General features: G+C 39.7%; 1 protein-coding gene across 50 annotated transcripts in view; it reads right to left on the reverse strand.

The window, feature by feature from the left end:
• PPFIBP1 (PPFIB scaffold protein 1) overlaps positions 1-18852 on the reverse strand; it is a 96722-nt gene that overhangs the window by 19012 nt on the left and 58858 nt on the right. For 9 of the 50 annotated variants that reach the window (XM_015868719.3, XM_015868684.3, XM_015868700.3 and 6 more), the window contains 12 exons: positions 15848-15934; positions 14854-14967; positions 14177-14308; positions 10444-10536; positions 9837-9929; positions 8123-8237; positions 6661-6693; positions 5246-5307; positions 4468-4552; positions 2543-2700; positions 1527-1657; positions 325-378 (listed from right to left, as the gene is read on the reverse strand). In XM_015868719.3, the coding sequence (XP_015724205.1) occupies positions 325-378; positions 1527-1657; positions 2543-2700; positions 4468-4552; positions 5246-5307; positions 6661-6693; positions 8123-8237; positions 9837-9929; positions 10444-10536; positions 14177-14308; positions 14854-14967; positions 15848-15934 (1157 nt within the window). The remainder of the gene's footprint in view (positions 1-324; positions 379-1526; positions 1658-2542; positions 2701-4467; positions 4553-5245; positions 5308-6660; positions 6694-8122; positions 8238-9836; positions 9930-10443; positions 10537-14176; positions 14309-14853; positions 14968-15847; positions 15935-18852) is intronic. The other 41 variants (XM_085541421.1, XM_085541381.1, XM_085541408.1 and 38 more) reach the window with 14 other exon arrangements.

Consider the following 18852-nt stretch of genomic DNA (forward strand, 5'->3'; position numbering starts at 1 on the left):
AGCTAAAATAAAGTTTATATCATAGTCATCAGATCAGCCTTTCCATACCTGCAAAAGAACAAAAACCAAACCAGGGATACAGGTACAATAACAATTTATGACTCAATTAGATATGCTTAATAACATAAAATAAATAGCTAATACTTGTGCACAAATAAAACATTGGAAAATAACAGTCATGAGCAAAAAAATCACTGCCACTGCATACCATCTTGGCTGGAATTAGTTAACGTATTTACATGTGCCTGTAAAACATGGGTCAGGAGGTTTGAGTCAACAGTTGCATGCAAGTGTTTCCCAAATATTTTTGGTTGTGATACTTACACTGGACTATCACACAGCTGAGTTTCTGGAGAGGAACGTGTTGATCTTACTTCGCTATAAAAATGAAATACATGAAAAAAAATAAGATATTTGGACGAGATCTCCAAATATTTTGCTAATGCAGAAACACATCATGTTTTAAACCTGTTTTCATTTCAGCTGTTACTGCACTAAAACATACCAAATTTTCTCCTCTGCAGTCATAAGTCTTCCAAAAGACAAAGATGAGCTGAAGTGCACCAGGAAAGAAAATTAACACTCTTAGCATGACAATGCTGCACACAGAGCTTAAATAAATGCAGAGATTGTAGTACGCACAGAGTCTGAAGCACCAAAGTACAAAGATCACCCACTCCCTGCAGTTTAGTCACAGTGCTAGGACATTTGCTGCTGGTGCTTTGCTTGTTTTCTTTTTAAGAGTCGGGATACAAACCCCTGCCACCGATGGCTAGAGTGGCATGAGGTTCTCATCCAGCAGGCTGTGGTATGGGGTACAGGAGGTACAGCTCAGCCACAGCCCCAGAGCAGAGCCACACATCCACTGCCTCAGCTTCCTTGGGATTCTGCAGTGACATATTTAGCCTGGCCTTGGAGTACCCTATTCAGTGTTCCTATAAGAACAATCAAATCTTTGCAAATCATTGTTTCAGACTCAGTGTGATTTTTTATCTCCTTCTCTGATCTTTTCAAGCACCTCTTAGTTTCCTTCTGCATCTCTGGTAACACCTCAAGATTAGTGCTGGACAGTCTTTTTGGTGCAATTTAGATGGTACCTTACACCAACCTTTAGCAACTATGGAAAATATATGGATGCAAATTATCAGGAGCACATTTGCTAGCACAGACAACACTATCTCAGCCAGACCTACACGATGTAAAGCTAGTTAAAAATAAAAATTCTGTGTCCTTCATTACATTAGATCAGTTTTTCTCTCCTTCTGTTCATTACTTGTGAAGCAGCTGGCATAGAGTATGAGTGCTGCTACAAGCAACAACCAACATGCTAATGCTTACTTACTGAAAAAGATTTAACCAATGTATTTTATGAATATAAGCCTAGCTCACTATTGGTAGTCAAGTGAATGCTACCCTGGTTTAATGGATTTAATAACTGTACAGTATGGTAATCAGCAGATCATTACTTCCATTGAATTCCAAATACGGAACTTAGAATTGAAGAATATGTGGGGAAACAATAATACCTCAGATCACTTGTAGGATCTGGCCTAGGCTGTGTTTTCAATTTCTCTGCAGCAGTTTCTGAGCTCTTGGACACTGATGAAAAAGATGGGACTGAAATCTGCAGAATACTTTTGTGAATCTGTAAGGAATTCTTTTAAAAAAAAAAAAAAAGAAAGAAAGAAAAAAAAGAAAATCATCTGTTACATTGAAATTGAGCTCAAATGAAGCAGTCAAAAATGAAAATCGTAATAGATAAACTATGGAAAAAAGGCTCCAAAATAAAGAGAATATATATTTGCTTTCTTTCCTTTACAATAGAGAGGCGGTTTAGTACTCCAAAGGTGGCACTGAAGGATAAATTGCTGCACCGATAAGCTACAGCATGGGCAAAAATCTTAAAAGCCTCCATAGACTGCTTGCTAAACTTCTCTCCAGCAGAGCCTCCAAGAGGAGCAGTTCACTTTTTAGGTTCACTCCTGTCAGAGGATACCAAGCAGGAGCTGAATATTTAATTTAGTTAACATTTCTTTGTAGTGTGTTCAAAGTCCCTACCTTGACTCAGAGCTTGAAGAGATCTATATTTTTACTGCTGGAAAACGTGGCTGTAACAATCAGAGATTGGACCATATCCTAATCATTTCACTGAATGTAAACATGTAATGATGATTGTAACCTTTTAAATATGACAGGATATATTAAACAGGTTCCAGCATGTTTACTTCAAGTTCTTGACAAATGAAATGCGGCTCCTAAAATAGCTACGTCTAACATGAAAAATAGTTTGGACACATTCTTGTGACAAATGCAGTTATTTGTTATCTCTCGATTCCATCTGATTAAGAAAAAATATGTTAGACTGAACTCAAATCAAACTACCCAGAAGGTTTTAGAAGAAATTCACATTATCCAAAAGAATATGGATTACTAAAACTGTGTGACCCAGAAAAAATCTTGAGTCTTGGCGTTCATATCACAAGTTGAGCACAAGCAAGTTTTCAAGGAGTAATGGCACTTATAGAGGAAGAAAAAAATACACCTCTTCATGAATATTTGTGTTAAGTTCATCATGGATTGGAGACGCTGTTACTGGGGTTGGTGACGGACTTTTTTCTGGGTCAGTCAGACTTGGCGTGTCCAATAATACTGTGGAGACAGATCCTGAATTTGGGAAGTCTTCACTGTCACTATCTTTGCCTGGAGGGAAAGAAGACGGAAATTAGTTGAACTTACACAATGACCCTTGCTCCCATGCAACACAGCCGTACTTTCAGGAGAGAGTACAATAGGAGAAGGGTGCCATCAATAAACGTTGCTTCCCAATTCAACCACCACAGCATAGCAGTGTTGGAGCAGAGTGGAAATACACATCTGACAGCAAAAGCCCAACCCATCTTCAAGACATTCAGTGGGATCATTTCCAAAAAGCAGAATAAACTGGAGTAGTTATTTCCTGTCCCATGTCCCGGGATTTCATACTAAATACCTCTTCCCCTGTATTCGCTAGGGAAAGACTAGGAGGGTCAAAGTCTATGCTGGGAAAAACAACCTGTCTCTGTGTTATCTTCAAGTTACTCATAAAAAAAAAAAAAAATGCAGCCCACAGCTAAGAGCCTAAAACCAGTTTATAAGTGACTGCACTACATTTAAAGATTGCCACAAATCAAGCACGTCTCATTTAATTAACACAGGAGCCTGCATCAGCACCTGGCATCCCCTGTGCCCACTGAATGATTTGTCACTCCTGAACTGCCTCAGTACAATGTAAAGACTTGGATTTCCACACATCACAGTGTCACAGCATTAATTCCAATAGGAGTTAACTGGTTCAAGACACACAATGTTTTCTAAAAAGCAAGCAGAAGTCTAGCACTTCTTGCTAAAGATCTGGTGCAAATATAAGCCAAGGTTTGTTTACAAGATCCTTCCTTTCCCATTTGTTACCATCCGCCCTTGAGGTAGAGGCAGACTTGTGGTTTGTTTTAACATCTTCCAGTCTCTGAAGGCATGGCATTGTGTGAAAAAGCAATCCCTATTTCAAAAATGCTCCTCCCCTTCCATAACAGTAAGCACGCTGCTGTGCTCTCAGAGTTCATGCTCTCTGTGTACTTCTTTTGCTTTTCTTTACAGGGAGAAAGGAGAAAGAGAGGGTACTGAGAGCAGTTAACTGAACTAACAATGACCACTCTCAACCTTTATAACCTTAGGGGATCAGAAGCTCCTGGATCTGGAACGCTCCACCAGTATTTGAATGTATGATGCAAAACATTACATGTTACAGTGGCTGTAACACCACATGTTACATGTGCGTGTGCACAACAGAAGAGGTTACTAGCAAAGATGAGGAAAAGCCAGCCTGCCCTCCTGTAGTAAGGGAGCAGAATTATTCTGTAGCTCCTGTACTTGGCAGCTTATGAAGGTTCCATTGCATGCCAAAGACATGGTGTGTCACTGCAACAGTCTTGGCAGGATGTCCACTTTGCTACTGATATATTTTTGCAGCTCTTGGGCATTGCTATTATGGTGTGAGCAGCTGCTGGGGCAATGCTGGTTTGGCTTGAAGGAACATGCCTACTTAGTGACTGCTCTGCTCAGCTTCCAGTGCCTACCAAGGAACAGATGCAAGTGAAGGAAATAAGTGAAATTTAGCAGTTAAATTAGTACCTAGCCCAGAAAAGTATTTCAAGAGGCAATGGAATGGGAGCATGGGAATTTATCACACTCAAACTAACTTTACAGCAGTCAAATATGCAACATGACAGTAGCAATTACTGCTACCAGAGGAACCAAATGTTCAGCAGCATGGTCAGAAAAGGCAATTTACTAGTCTGCATTAGTGGAAGAACTGGCCTTTACTCTAAGAGATACCTCCAAAGGCAAGTCTAAGATTTGATGTAACGCTATCACAACGCACCTACAATTTATGTGGAAGTAGCGTTTATAACTTCATAAACTGCACAGTACCTTTTTTACCTTGAGCCAATATCACCATGTCTTGAACTTTCTTGTACCTATTCAGAGATTGTCGAAGCTCTTCTATCTTCCTATCCTAAAATATAAGAAAATCGTGATTATGCTTTTTCCTTTAGTAAATCAAAAATAATCAATACAAATACTCAATAATTGTCTGTAAAACTAAAAGTAATGGGAAGTTTGGATGGGACAGGGCCGAGAATTCTGAGAGATTTTGAAATATCAAGTACTTCTACTTAGCAGGAAAATATTGTCCCAGCCTTGGAATTGGATTTTACCTTGCTCTTCAAGTCAAAGGGGGACTATAATGCATTTCCCATGCATAGCAGTAATCAAAAGATTTAGGGCATCAGTGATCAAAAGAAAACATCCTACAAAATGCACATGTGTACAGATATGCAAAAGTATACATGAAAACAATCCATAGTTTACAGAAAGCCCTTTTAGAAAGGCAGCCTGTGTTATCTCCTGGGACTTGTGTTGGAGCTCTTCACATTTTCAGAACATGGTGTAAATTGAAGTTACAGAGAACTCTGTGACATTTATTTGCAAGGACGCTGTGTGCATGGGAATAAATGGCCAGTCATATCCTTTTAAAAGGCTCCACAATGCTTCTGACTGCAGTGATCCCCCGATTCCTACAAATTTAATTTTGTATTGAACTGTGACAAGTTCACATATGCAGGTTTTTTGTTTTTGTTTTTGTTTTTTATAGAGATGTAACTCAATCTAAAAAATTATTACTGGAAAAAAAGAGTGATTTTGTTACCTTTTCTTCATTTGCTGCCATAAGAGATTCTACCGCCTTCTTCATTTTCTGTACCTCTATATCTAAAAACACAACACAGTTACCTAAGTCAAGTTAAATGAGGCAGTGAAAGGAAATAAGAAAAAAAAAAAAAAACAGAAAACAAAAAACAAAAAACAACCCTAGAATCAACTCAGTAGTATCTGAAGGTAAATTTACACATTAAGAAAAAATATAAGCCACTTGCATTCTATGTTAGATGGAAATACATGGACTATTTTTCTCCAAAACCTTTTTTTCTGACTTTTTTTAGCGAAGGAAATGACCAAGTTCATGAAATCACCTTACCTGCCCCCTCAGTGTCAAGAAAAATGAAACTCAAGTATACAATTATTGTTTGAATATCACTCTGTCCTTCATATTATCTAATAATCACAAAACAAGAGGTCCAAAATAGAAAATACTGCAACTGGAGTGCAACAAAGTACACCCTCTTTACAACAGTCAACAAGCGCCCCAAATGACATCTCAAAAATTCACTATACAAAGCAACAGGATTAACAAATATGATGAAGAAAGCATTGTGCAGTGGTGTTTAGTCATAATTCAGCATGGATGTAGAAATGTGGATGGCAAAGAAATGATGCGAGTATTTGCTATGACAGGCAGTCATGCTGGAACACATACTGTAGTTCAGACTTGAAAAAGGTCCCTAATACAGAGATCATGGTTCCGTGTTTCATCTATAATCCTTATCTATGAGGAAACAACATAAATGTCTCCATGTATTTCTAACAGTCGATGTGGTTTGAATTTGAAGGTGTTCTGGAAAACAGAAATGTAAGAATTGAAATCATTTCAAATTTTTGCTAAAAATCTACCTCGTGTAAATGAAATAAGCTTGAAATGCCATTACAAACATTTGGAGGTGGGCAAATGCACAGGCAAGAAAGCATTTTAACTTCCTCAAATTCCTTCGGGGAAAAATAACAGTGGGAAGAACACACTCTTCCTTAATGGAAAACAAGCTGCCTTTCCAGATAAAAGCCATTTAGGCATATTGGGCAATACTGCAGCTGATACAGTTCCAATGATTTCCCCAAGTTATACTCACAGCAAATCTGGACTACTGGAATGTAATTGCATTTCACTAAGAGGCAACTGTTTTATTTGTACGTGCATTTAAGGAGAAAAATCCATGCGCTCCACTTTGAAACAAAATTTTTTGATTCTCCATGAAATCAAATCTTTGTAAGCTTTTCTTTAGAAAACTTTGCATTTCAAGTGTGATATACAGTAAAATTGGAGGATATGGACAGATACGTGTAACTAAGGGTTATAGATGACACAACCTAAGAGTGCTTGTTAAAGCAGTTTTATAATCACATGCAGAAAGCTCTTCTGGAATGCTTGTGGAAAGACATCAGAAGCCTTACTTTTATCTTTGAGCTTCTTTTTACAATTTTCATCTGTGCAGAAAAGTCCATTGGATTTGAAATTAGCATGAAGGTTATAGAAATAAATCAACTTTTAACAAAACATTGCTACTTAAGGAGCAACTATTCCTCACATACTATTGCAGAAGCAAACAGTTCATGGTTTTGCACTGCACTCTCGTTGCTGATGTTCCCAATGACTCAGATGGTCTCCCTGCTCTCATATGTCTACCTACCTTAAGGATATTTAACTATAGTTTAAAAAATAGGTGGAAACTTTATGTCTAAGAAAAAGCTTACATCAATAGTTACTCTTAAGCCAACACTATGTTAAAGCTAGAAAAGTTATAACGCACAAAAATTTGTTTGGAAAGCACAGTCCATGGTTCATCATGGCAGAAGATCCCTCTGCTGAGCTATACCGAAAACTAACTACAGGTGAGAACCAAAGGGTAATGAAAGTTCAGTGTATACAGCAGCCCCCACAAGAAAGAAAATCTCCATTTACGTAGTAATAAATGCAATAAACCAAGACCTTGTTCACGTTTAAATACTTTAAAAACAGGAATCACATTTCAATGCTGTCACTTTTAGTGCACTTACAGCGGAAATTTTAAAACAGAAAATTTTATTAAGTAAAGTTTGACAATCTACACACAGCTATTTCTGCCTCAGGTCAGAAGTGAAAAGTCAACCTCTTGAAGCTGGATTTAAAATCCAGGACAATTATTAGTGAGATAGATGCAGAAATGAGATTTCAGCAAGTCAAAAACTGGGAAAAAATTTTTGAGGCTTTAAAGAAGATTTTCCATTTTTGAATGAAGATCCTGAAACTAAGTTTCCCCCAGATAAATACTGATTGTGCTTCTTTGCAAGCAAATAAAAGAAGCATTTGTCATAAAATTTTTGAGCTACTTCATGCTTAATTAAGATTTAGAATTAACCAGCAGGCAAATCCAGAACCAATCGTCAACTTCTTAGGGCTGAGGCCACATTAAATATGTGTACATCATACTTTGCAGGATGGCTTTTCCTCTTCCATAACAGCAAGGGCTGTATAATCAAAGCCCAGATAAAAACACTCTGGAAGATATATTGAGGATGGAACTTCTTAGCATAAGCTTTCTAGAGAACTGGCTGAAATTAGTTTAAGGCTTTCTTTGCCAATATAAACTGTGTATTTTGAGGCATGATGCAAAAGCCTCATGAAGAAGTAACTAGGGATTACCAAGACAAGTTCAGTGTTGATCAAGAGCCTGTTCCAATGGTAGGTTCAGCAGTAGCACTGTGAATACTCACTAAATGTGGTAAAAGAAGTAAACCAGAAAGACAGAAACTGCATGAAAATTGAGGCATTTATCTGTTATTTGCAGTTCACTCACAGAAGCACCATGTCAGATGAAGTGACTGAGGAGGACATGATGCCTCTGCACAGCCCTAAGAGAGCCTTCCATGTTCTTACCTCTGTCCAGTATTTCAATTCCTTCTCCTTTCAGCTTGCAGACCAATTTTTCTTGCAGTCTTTTTACCTCAGCTTCCTTCTGTTCCAGTTTCTCTTTCAAAGCTGATAGTTCATCCTGTAACCGACACAAAATCACTCAGTGACAGTTTCCATGCGGAAACACTCCATGAGGTGTTTTCAAAATTCAATTGTATGAAGCACAGTGAACAGCTCCTCAGACAGTGGGAGTGACTAAGGGCCCTCTAACATTTACACTAGCTGAGGGGACACCCACCATACTCTGCCTCTGAGTATCACAACAGACCACTGAGTTCTTAAGGGGGCAGGATGGCACATTGTCCAGAGAACCAAAGGACAAAACGGACAGAAAAATTTCAAGTGATGAGGCTGACAGCTAAAACTTACAGCACTTCATTTTTATAGAGCAAATTGCAGGCTCAAAGTTGGACAATTATAGAGTTGTTCTTATGGAACAGGCTGAGGACAGTTTCAGAAACAACCACTCCTTGTATACACGAATTGACTGTAATGCCATCAAGCACATAAACACATACTGAAAAGCTGTTCAGACAAAAACATGGTACCTCTGCCACAGTTCAGGTTTACCTATCAAGCATTAGGAAAGAAGGCTTGGAGTTGAGATTCACGGGAACAAGACAGATGGTGTTTTGGGGGAGTTAGGGTATATTAGATAAATGCTGTCAAATTATAACTTATATCTAACCATCTGCACCCAACAAGTGACTGGCATGGATCCACGAACATAGTTTTTTAAAATCTGAGTCAAATCCTCTCCAGCTTAGTAAAACATTTCTCTCGTGTCCGAAGATAACTTGTGCAACAGCATCATCAAGACAGGACACCCAGAGCAAAGGTACCCAACACTGAAAATTTAACTTTCTCCATTTGAAAACATAACAAAACAAGACTCAATTTTGGCACTTATAGCTCCTATTTAAGTGTTAAATCTTTTAGGGAACAAATCAACTAGGATACTGTGGTGGCTTAGATTTTTCTTGAGCTTCGCTCAAACAATCTATTACAAATAGATATATTTGTACAAATACAAATTCTTATTACAAATAAGAATGGAAGTGATGTAACCCAAACTATGGCCCAAACAATCCTTCAGTGCTTCAAGCTGGTACTGATTTTGATGGGATTTCTGACAGCGTAAGACCCGTGCTTCTCCAAAACAAGACACTCTCTTAGTCATATGAAAGCTGTGGTAAATCCAGGAAAACTGAGTTGCATGGAGTTGTCAATGCTATGCTATCTGTCCTCAATTAGAAACATGATATGTAAACTAACATTTGGGAGAGGGGACAGTGAAAGAGAATCACTGTTTTCTAGCAAGTTTTCATGAATAAATGTTCTCTTTAAAAAAAAAAGTGAGAAAAAGTTCAGTTTGAATATTGGAGGTGAGTTACAGAAGACGCTGCTTTCCCTTGGAACAAGAATGAACTTAATCCAACCTTAATTAAACTACAAATAAACCATGCAAAATTCACAACACTAAAATCCTCTCCCATCAGATATAAAAGCTTATATCTACACTAAGAGCCTTGCAGTCTAATGAGAAAGGGAGCACCGCATTTCAACACACAGCAATCAATGAAGAACAGAGCACAACAGCACAATGCAAGACAGACCATAAAATGGTGGAACACGAAGGATTCGAAACAGGCCAAATGTTACCCATAAACTACTACACCTTTAGCATCTGGCATTTTTGCTCCATCCGCTGCTTTTCATACTGCATCTGACCCACTTTGATTTTCATGCTAGAAAGTTTGGCCATTAAAGACTGGTAACAGAGATAGAGGAGTGAGAGAAAACTAAAGACAGAAAAGAGACAAAGCTAAATGGCAAAGAAAAGTCAGAAACTTACAGGAATAAAAAAAGTGCTACAATCAGTTATGGGAATGTTTTCTCTTCTGGAGCGGCTGATTTTCAGCACATTTAGGAGAAAAGAAACACTCAGCTTTGGTCTCACCCATGGCATAAATCTTATGCACCGCAACTGGTATTAGTTTACCTAATCAAGGGTCCAACCAATAATATATTCACAGTTACTGACCAGCAGTGCAGTGAGTTATCCTCTACAAAAAACGTCTGGATCTGAAAACCACAACATGAAATTTGGAAATAATCCCTTTCTAGGTTTTGTTTTGAGTTTCAAAGTGAGCACCATGAAACTCCTGGGCCTGAGCATGCTCAGAATTGTGCAAGGTGCAGGCAGGGACTGGGAGAAAACAGAAAGAAGTTCTAGAACTTGTGACTTGCACCCATCTCTGCATCTTCCCCACAGCCTCACTTACTTTGGTTGTTTTAAGCTTTTTCTCATACTGCAGTCTTTCATTGTCCATTTCTCCTACTCTTAACCGCAATTCATTTATCTCCTGGATCAAGTCCTGAGTGAAGGAAAAAACAAGACCAGATACAAGAAGAAAAATCAGTAAACCAATTGACAGTTGACTACGCACGCCTTGGTGAGACTGTAAAAACACAACAGCAGTAAAAGAAACTCCAGACACCCAAATTTATAGTTAAGCAATTCTCAACTTTCTGGATATCAAGGGACATTATTTCTCAGTTTCCACATTACTGCACTGAATACAAGAGGGCAAAGGAAAAAGAAATCAACTGCAGTCGCATTGCCTGTGCTTTTGACAAAGAAAGGCCTCCTGCCTGCCAAGCTGCTCAACTGCCTTTTGAAAATATGAAGAGATTACAGTGTCCAAGTGAGATTACAGAATCCAAGTTTCTGTCACTCAAATGAGACTTTCTGAGCACTGAAGAAAAGTGCCATCACTGGTTTCTCTATGCTCCAAAGCACACTGTTCAAGCATCAGTGCTGCCACTATATCTGACCTTTGCAAATTCAACCTGGTTTAGAGGAAACTTGGAACCACCTCTTGGAGCCATATGAGCTCTTCATTTCAGAACTGTTCAGTGTCCTGAGCCTCCTCCTGGTGAGACCTACCAGGTTTGGACATCAACTCAGAACATTCCCTTTCTGCAGAGGTTAACTCAACCCCAAGGTTGTGTCCCATCAATGTATAAAGCCATCTATCTCCAAAATTCGCCATCCTCCAGATCAAGAAATGGAGTGGGAAGCCCATGCAACAGACAGGACAGAGTGTCCTTCCATACAAGTCACAGAATAGGAGCTACAGTTTATGGGGAAACTCACCCCCTCTGCTCTGAAGGGGAGCACATCATTACCAGAAATCTGTGCCTTTTGCACAACTTCAAGACATACAGCAAGCTTCTGTTTCACATTTATTGCACTGATCTTTCAATTATGTATTGATACCAGACAAGAGTTACGCTTGCAAGTTAAAAAATTAAAAATAAAAATCCATTCCTGAACAGCTACTGTAGTGCCTTATCACTAGGAAACTCTTCAAAAGAGAAGATCAACTCTTCGGGCACTATATAAAACAAAAGTGGACTCAAACTGATGCATAGTGGCTTTCAGACTACCAAGAGGAGTGTGGATCCCTGGTATAATACCTTCCAGCCCCACTCCTGTAGATACCTCTGGTTATACATGCATAATTAATGTGATAACAACCAAGCAGAATCTGTATTTCTTTAGCACAGTCCAAGCTCAATTACCATAACTACAATGGAAATGAAAATGTAGAACATTTAAGGATGGTAATAACTATTGATGCTGCTAATGTATGACTAATTTGGATACATCTGCAATTCCTTGATGATTCTTCAAACTACAACTTCTATAAATCACATCACTCAAGTATAAATACACACAGACGTCAGTATTAACTGAGCTATTCCTCAACAATGCCAGGTGTTGAAGGCCTCTAACAAATCTACATTTCCAGGTCTGAGAGTTAGTTTTGACACTTTGACAATTCATTTGTTTTGGACTTTCCACTTCTGCACTTTTGCTATGCTATGATCCAATCTCAAAATAGGCCACACATGGCAATAGATGCTGAAGTTGTTGCCTGTGTATTTATCATTTGAACTATGTGATTTTTAAAATACTGGAGGGGGAGAGGGAAATTCACATTATCCATATCCGATTTGTCCTGAACATATTTTCAATTACTCACCCTCATATGCAACAGGAGACATCTCCTCTGTCTTAGGTTATCTAAATCATGGTAACTATAATCACATTCTTTCTCAGCTTTTTTTAGGCAGAAAATCACAATGTGAAGATTCACCAAGCTCCACAGAGACCCTCATCAGTACAAATAAGATGGCCAGGCCTTGCATAACTACGCAGAGGAAAAAGAAAAATACTAAACAGCCTTGCCTTCCCTGCTAGTGAATCACTAAAAAGCATACACAATGGTCCTCTTCTGATCCAGAGACAGATCCCTCCGTGCAAACAAGTAATGGCTTTTCCTTGCACAGACCCACAACTGTAGCCGATGAGGCTGACGTGGACTCATGTTTCCAAAACTCTTTTCCATCCTTGATTGCATTACCTGCGCTCTCCATTGCAGGGCCAGAGAGTCACAAAAAAGCAAGGGCAATGTAAGGCTTTGAAGGTCAGAAGCTTCTCTACCAGTACTGGAAATGCAAACTATGTTCGTAATTTTCCTCCACTGAGAAATTCACCTGTGCAAAGGAGCCTGGTGGTGTTTTAAGTTATGAAGAATTCTCTATGAGTTAGCAAGTTTAACCTCTGGCTCCTGCTTCAAAGACTATGCCTGGTTATGGACACCTCCCTAAATAAACTCCCTAGTACATTTTCTTACAAAAACCAAGCCCAGCTTAGGCCATCCATGCTCATTAAGGAAAATAATCCTGGTGTCTGCTGAGAAAGTGGAAAGACTGGAATGGGTTAAAGAACAGATCAATTATAAATCTCTATTAATTATACAAGTAGCTTTGAAAAAGCTGCATATTTGAGCATCTAGACTGGAAAAGTCCTAGAGCACAAAGGAAAAAAGGCTAACAGATCTAGCAAAGCATCTTTATAGAGAAAGAATGGTGAACATGAGAAACCTACCAAGCTAGAATGGGAAGTCGAAATGAGAAACATAATTAAAAACTGGATAATATGAAGGATTTAATATGAATGATAATTGATAACTTCACTGGCTAACATGTAGGAACCTGAAAGGGAATTAAAAAACACATGTGAAGGTGTCAAGCTTTGTCCTTTGTGGTGACATTAAAGCTGCTTCTCTTGCAAAAATGAATGACATCTGGAACACCTACAATATGAACATCAGACATCTCAGCTCATTTATAAACACAGAATTTGAAATTTTCTTCCCTGGCAGGCTCCAAGGTATTTCTGACAAGGGTATGTTACCCTTGCAGTGAAGCACAGCCTAATTCTTGGAGTCTCCTGTAAAATCTAAGCTTGTCAACCTGCAGTCTCCGGGTTCCTTGCTTCAAAGACAAGTCAGCAGAACAATCCAAGGGTACAGAGGGCAAATGGACCACGAAGATTGCTTCCAAGGAATGGCCGCTCCAGGATGCAGCTCTGCCTGGCACTGCACACCTCTGGGCAGAAGCAAAGCTGAAGAGAGTATCTGCAGCCCCCTTCTGTGGAGCTGAGGTCTGAAGTGAGGCTTCAGAATGTCCTCACAGAATCACCTTATTCTTTGTTACTGAAAACAAAATGTATGCCTTTTAGCATGCCTTGTCTTTGCACATGCATGTTGGCATGTTTTCTGCCCTTGCAATGGACAATTTACCTCAAACAGACATGCTTTACTTAGAAGAAGACAGCTGCAAGCTGGGATGGAAAAGTACAATGCACTGATACAATTAGATTTAAACTCATTCTAAATGCCACCTGTCTGAAAACCTGAGGGCAAGAATCAAGAACTCTTTAGGGAAATCTTTCTTTGTTAAACACTTGGTTTACCAAGCCAAAGGGGACACTGATTTTATTTTGAGATACAGACGTTTTAACCTTAAAGATGAATACCTCCTTTGTCTGGCAAAAAAAAACACCACACTAACACAAAGCAAAACAAAAAACATTCCCATGAATGTTCTGATAATGTGAAGCACACACAGCTTTCATAACTTATTTTGCTGGTTTTCACTCACCTCTGTATCTCTGAATCTGTCCTCATAGTCCAATCTATCCTTCTCTACAGACGTAAGCTTTAGCTTCAGGTTGGAAATCTCTGCCATAAGATCCAGCTTCTGAGTTTCAAGGGATGTTCTGCTCAAAAGCTCCTGATTCAAGATAAAGAGGAACAAAGCAGAATTATTCATCCAAGGGGAAAGAAATCAGTCATTTATTTCAGCAGCTAAGGGCCTCTTTCAGGAGCAAACCGTCATACTCTCTGCACTCCCTGAAGAACTGGACACAGCAATTAACCATTTGACAGACTCTGGGCAGCCATCTAGGATGCAGCTGAGATCGCTGGATCACTATCACAGGTTGGCTGCCAGGCTGAGAAAAAAAACCTGTCTGTCATCACAGTTGCCCTGGGCAGCAGGGAGCTTTGAGGGGAATCCACCCATCCTGCCAGAGGCTTTCATCCAAGACTCTTTGAAGTTCAGCGGGGAAAGGCTCAAAGCAGAGTAGGACTGGATTCCTACAGTGTAAAATAGCATTGACATTACTAAGTACGAAGACTTGAAAGCAAATATGGTAGAAAATTGTCACTTAGTTAAGTGTCATCAAGGAATACAACACCTTGAACTGAGGCACACGGCTCTCACAAAAGCAAAATGTTGTTCCCTAAGAGCAACACAGACATATGTTTCTGAAATACCTGCTGCAGCATCTCCTCTGTGGCATTCAGCTTCTCCCTGTGCTCCTCTAGACAGAACTCCAGATCCCGAATCTTTTCTCCCTGGGCCTCCACCTGGTCTGTAAGTACACTCACCTGTGCAACAGAGATAAACTTAAATACCTTGCACTAGTACAGTATGCATCACCTGAAAAAACTTTATGGGGGTAAAAGCTCTGCCTGAAATACAGACAAAATGGGACCACGGAAGATGGCAGCACAGCAGAGCTCTGCAATGGATGCAATTCATGGCAGAGCTGATGGGGCTTTCTGCTCACACTTATGGGAACTTCAGCCAATCTCCTGGTTGACACACTGCAATTCTTCATCTCCCCTACTGACCCATCCTGACAGTTCTCGCAAGGGTGGCTTGCGAGGTTGAATTTTATGGTCAACAATTACATCTTTGTCTGTGACAACATACTGGCTTAAGTTCCTGCCTTAACAACCAAATTGCTAAGCTTCACCAAATGCCAGCTATTCTGCTTTCCAAAGTGACTGCACACAGTACAGCACAGTGTACAGTTTCTCCCTTCCACACTACACTGATTCTAAATAAATCTCTCACTTTAAAACAGGTTATTTTGAGGAAACCTGAAGTATCATTGGGAAGGATGGCAAGCTGGCTGGAGCACGCTCTGATGCTTCCATGGGCCACTTTGCATGAGAAGAGTACGTCACCTGATGTGAACAGCATGCAAACGGCCACAAAAAACAGTGATCATAAGAATACATATGTGAGCCACTAGTGGCTTTACAGACCTGCTCAGCAGACCCACAGAAAGAAAGGCATTTAGACTTTCACTACAACCTAATAACACACCTCAATCTGGCTTAACTCTCAGGTATCAGCAAGCTCTCTAATCACTGCCCAAGACAGCATAATTGCAAATATATCCTCAGACGTGTAATCACATAATACCAAAAAGTCTTATGAATGCAAGGGAAAAAAAAAATCATTTAGGTGATGACTCACTTGCAGAACAAGAGATTCCTTATCATTTTCGAGACGAGCCAGCCTTTCTTGATACACATCTCCATTCCCAGATATGTGTCCATTAGTCTGAAAAAGACAGCAAATATCGTACTGTCAGTTATCTTAAGATAAGCGGCATTCTTCTGTACAGCTTTCAAATCATTCCATGTTAGAAACTAGCCAAACACCGTGACACTTAGCGCTGCAAGGAGGATATCTAACATACAGTATTATGATCCAGACATAACTCACTGACAGCATAACTGTAAGTCAAAAGGCTTACACTGATTACCACTCTCTCGGGATCAGACAAACTATGTTTTTGTCTTGAACACATCATCAGCTTCAAATGACAACCATAAATAATTTGCAATGGCAAACACTAACAGTAACACCAATACAGACAAGCGTGATAGGCAACTGTATTATAACAATAACTTGACTTTTTCGTCTGTGGACTCTCAATGTTGATAACACTGAGATTTTCCAATTGAAAAACCTAATGTTATCTACACATTTATGGTGTACTATTAGTCTGCACCATTCAGGTTTTGATTTAGAGTATTAACTGGTCTCCAAAATGATACAAACCAAATCTACTGTCAAGAGATACGTGACCACAGTTCCAGACAAGAATCGTTCAGTGGCTTAGAGATGAGAAGGGAAGAACCTTCTGGTGACCCAGTTCTGCAGAATTCACTTACTGCACATTCAGCATTTGTTAACAAAATTTGTGCTCAGCGGCGTACCATGCCAAACAGCACTTGCAGAGACAAATACCACAAGACATTCAGTAAGTAAAAAAAAATCAACTTACAGTCCACAAAATGTGTATTATGCTTCTTGCAAGTCAAATGATTTTATTTTTCTTTTAAACATACAGTCAGAGACATCCTTTTATATCAGGCACCTTTTACTGGGTATGAGTGAACATCTGCATTCTAAATGCATCTCCTTATAAAGCTGCCTGAAGCTAAGGAGAAACAAAAATACATACTAATGCTATCAAAGTCCAGAGGAATCAGCAACTTTCTTCTTTTCTCCAGCTGGGAGAAGGATTTTCCTCTCACCATATTCAAAGCTGTCTCAAAGCCCTTTGTGATGTATGCCACAATAATGTCTCAGCTCAGGAAAGAAATTCTTGTTCCCATCATTGCATGAATGTGTGGTGCAGTCGATGCGCCTCAGGGATGCCATCCAGAGAGACCCAAACTGGCTCAAGCCATGGGCCCAAGTGAACCCCTTCAGTTTCAAGAAAGCCAAGGTCTTGCATAGCAACCTCCACTGCAAGTACAAGATAGGGGATATAAGAATGGAGCACAGCCTTGCTGAAAAGCATTGGGGGATACTGGTGGATGGCAAGCTGGGCATTAGTGAGCAATATGTCCTTGCAGCCCAGAATGCCAACCATATCCTGGGCTACATCAAAAGAAGCATGGCCAGCAGGGTGAGGGAAGTGATCCTGCCCCTCTGCTCTGTGCTGGTGAGGCCTAACCTGGAGTACTGCATCCAGAATGGAGTCCTCACTACAGGAGATTCATGGACCTGTTGGAGTGTATCCAGAGTAACACAGAAATGGTTCAAAGGACCTTAGACACATCATTATAACATATATAACACCTAAGAGGTCAGGCTGAGAGAGCTGGGGCTCTCAGGGGCTCAAGGGAGACCCAAAGGTGGTCTTTCAGTATCTAAAGGCAGGATATAACAAAGGAAGGGGACAGATTCTTTAGCAGGTCTGTTGTGATAAGAGGGAATGACTTCAAATTAAAAGAGGGGAGATTTAGATTCGATATAACAAATTAGTTTTTTTACAGTTTTATAATAAAGAGTGGTTATGCACTTGAACAGGTTGCCCAGAGAGATGGTGGATGCCCCATCCCTGGAGACATTCAAGGTCAGGCTGGATGGGGCTTTGAGCAACCTCATCTTGCTGTAGATATCCCTGTTCACTGCAAAGGAGTTGGACTAGATGACTTTTAAGGGTCCCTTCCAACTCAAGAAATTCTCTGAATCATTTAGAGGAGACTGTGAAACTGTTCAGAAATGAGACAACCATAACATCTCCCCTGAAATCATCAGAGCTACTACAGACTAATAAAGGGTGCTCCCTGAAAATTCATACCAAAACCTCAGACCATAATGATATCCTGTACCTGAATTATTTAGCAGCAACTACCAGGCCTTCTGACCATCTAGAAACTAAACCAAGGCAGAAGTTGCCTACACTTTTGAGTATGCTCTGTTTTTCCTCTGACCTCTACCAAAATTTACCTCATATCATAGGTTTTCCATTCAAGTTCTTCAGGTTTTGTTTTTTTTTAACACTTTAAATTAAGGTGAAACAGGTCAAAGAACTTCTAACATAAACTTGTTAGCAGCTCAGGTAGAAGAGTATGCTTTAAATTTTGTGACTTGACTTCCACACGTACTACAAAAAAACAGGTTTTTCTGTACTTTTGTTATTCTGCGTAGCTATCTAGTGAAGCCTTCCAGTATCAATTTCTTAGTCTGTAACACAGAGGACATTTATCAACAAAGCATGTGTCTGTGATGTAGAAAAGGGATATTCAGTCCCCATTGCAAGTAGGCAGCTGAGGTCTAAAGGTGCCCCAGTTCTGCTGGGGCTTATACCAGCATCCTCCCCAAAGCACAATGCTCAATTCCCCACCACCCAAACAACTCAGCAGTGCCCCGACCACTGAACCTCTTGCTACTTCCAGACAGTGTGACCAGACACAAGTTATTTCAGCCTGCGTGAAGAGGTTAATACTGCCTTCACAGTGCAGTGAAAATGTCTTTACAGTGCTGTGAAAACCGATGAGGTGTTAAAGCACAATGTTAGTCACTGGGCACAACATCTTGCTGAGACACCTTTGTTGTTAAACTCCATTCGCATTCCTCAAAAAACTCTTTTTTTGTTCAGCACGTTGTTCCTGATCTTAGAGTAGAAGTATCTGGAGACAGAGTTCAGGTCATGGCTGCACTTTGACAACAGAAATGAG

The sequence above is a fragment of the Coturnix japonica genome, chromosome 1 (assembly GCF_054131305.1).
Source record: "Coturnix japonica strain WE chromosome 1, WE-NBRP24, whole genome shotgun sequence".
NCBI lineage: Eukaryota > Metazoa > Chordata > Aves > Galliformes > Phasianidae > Coturnix > Coturnix japonica.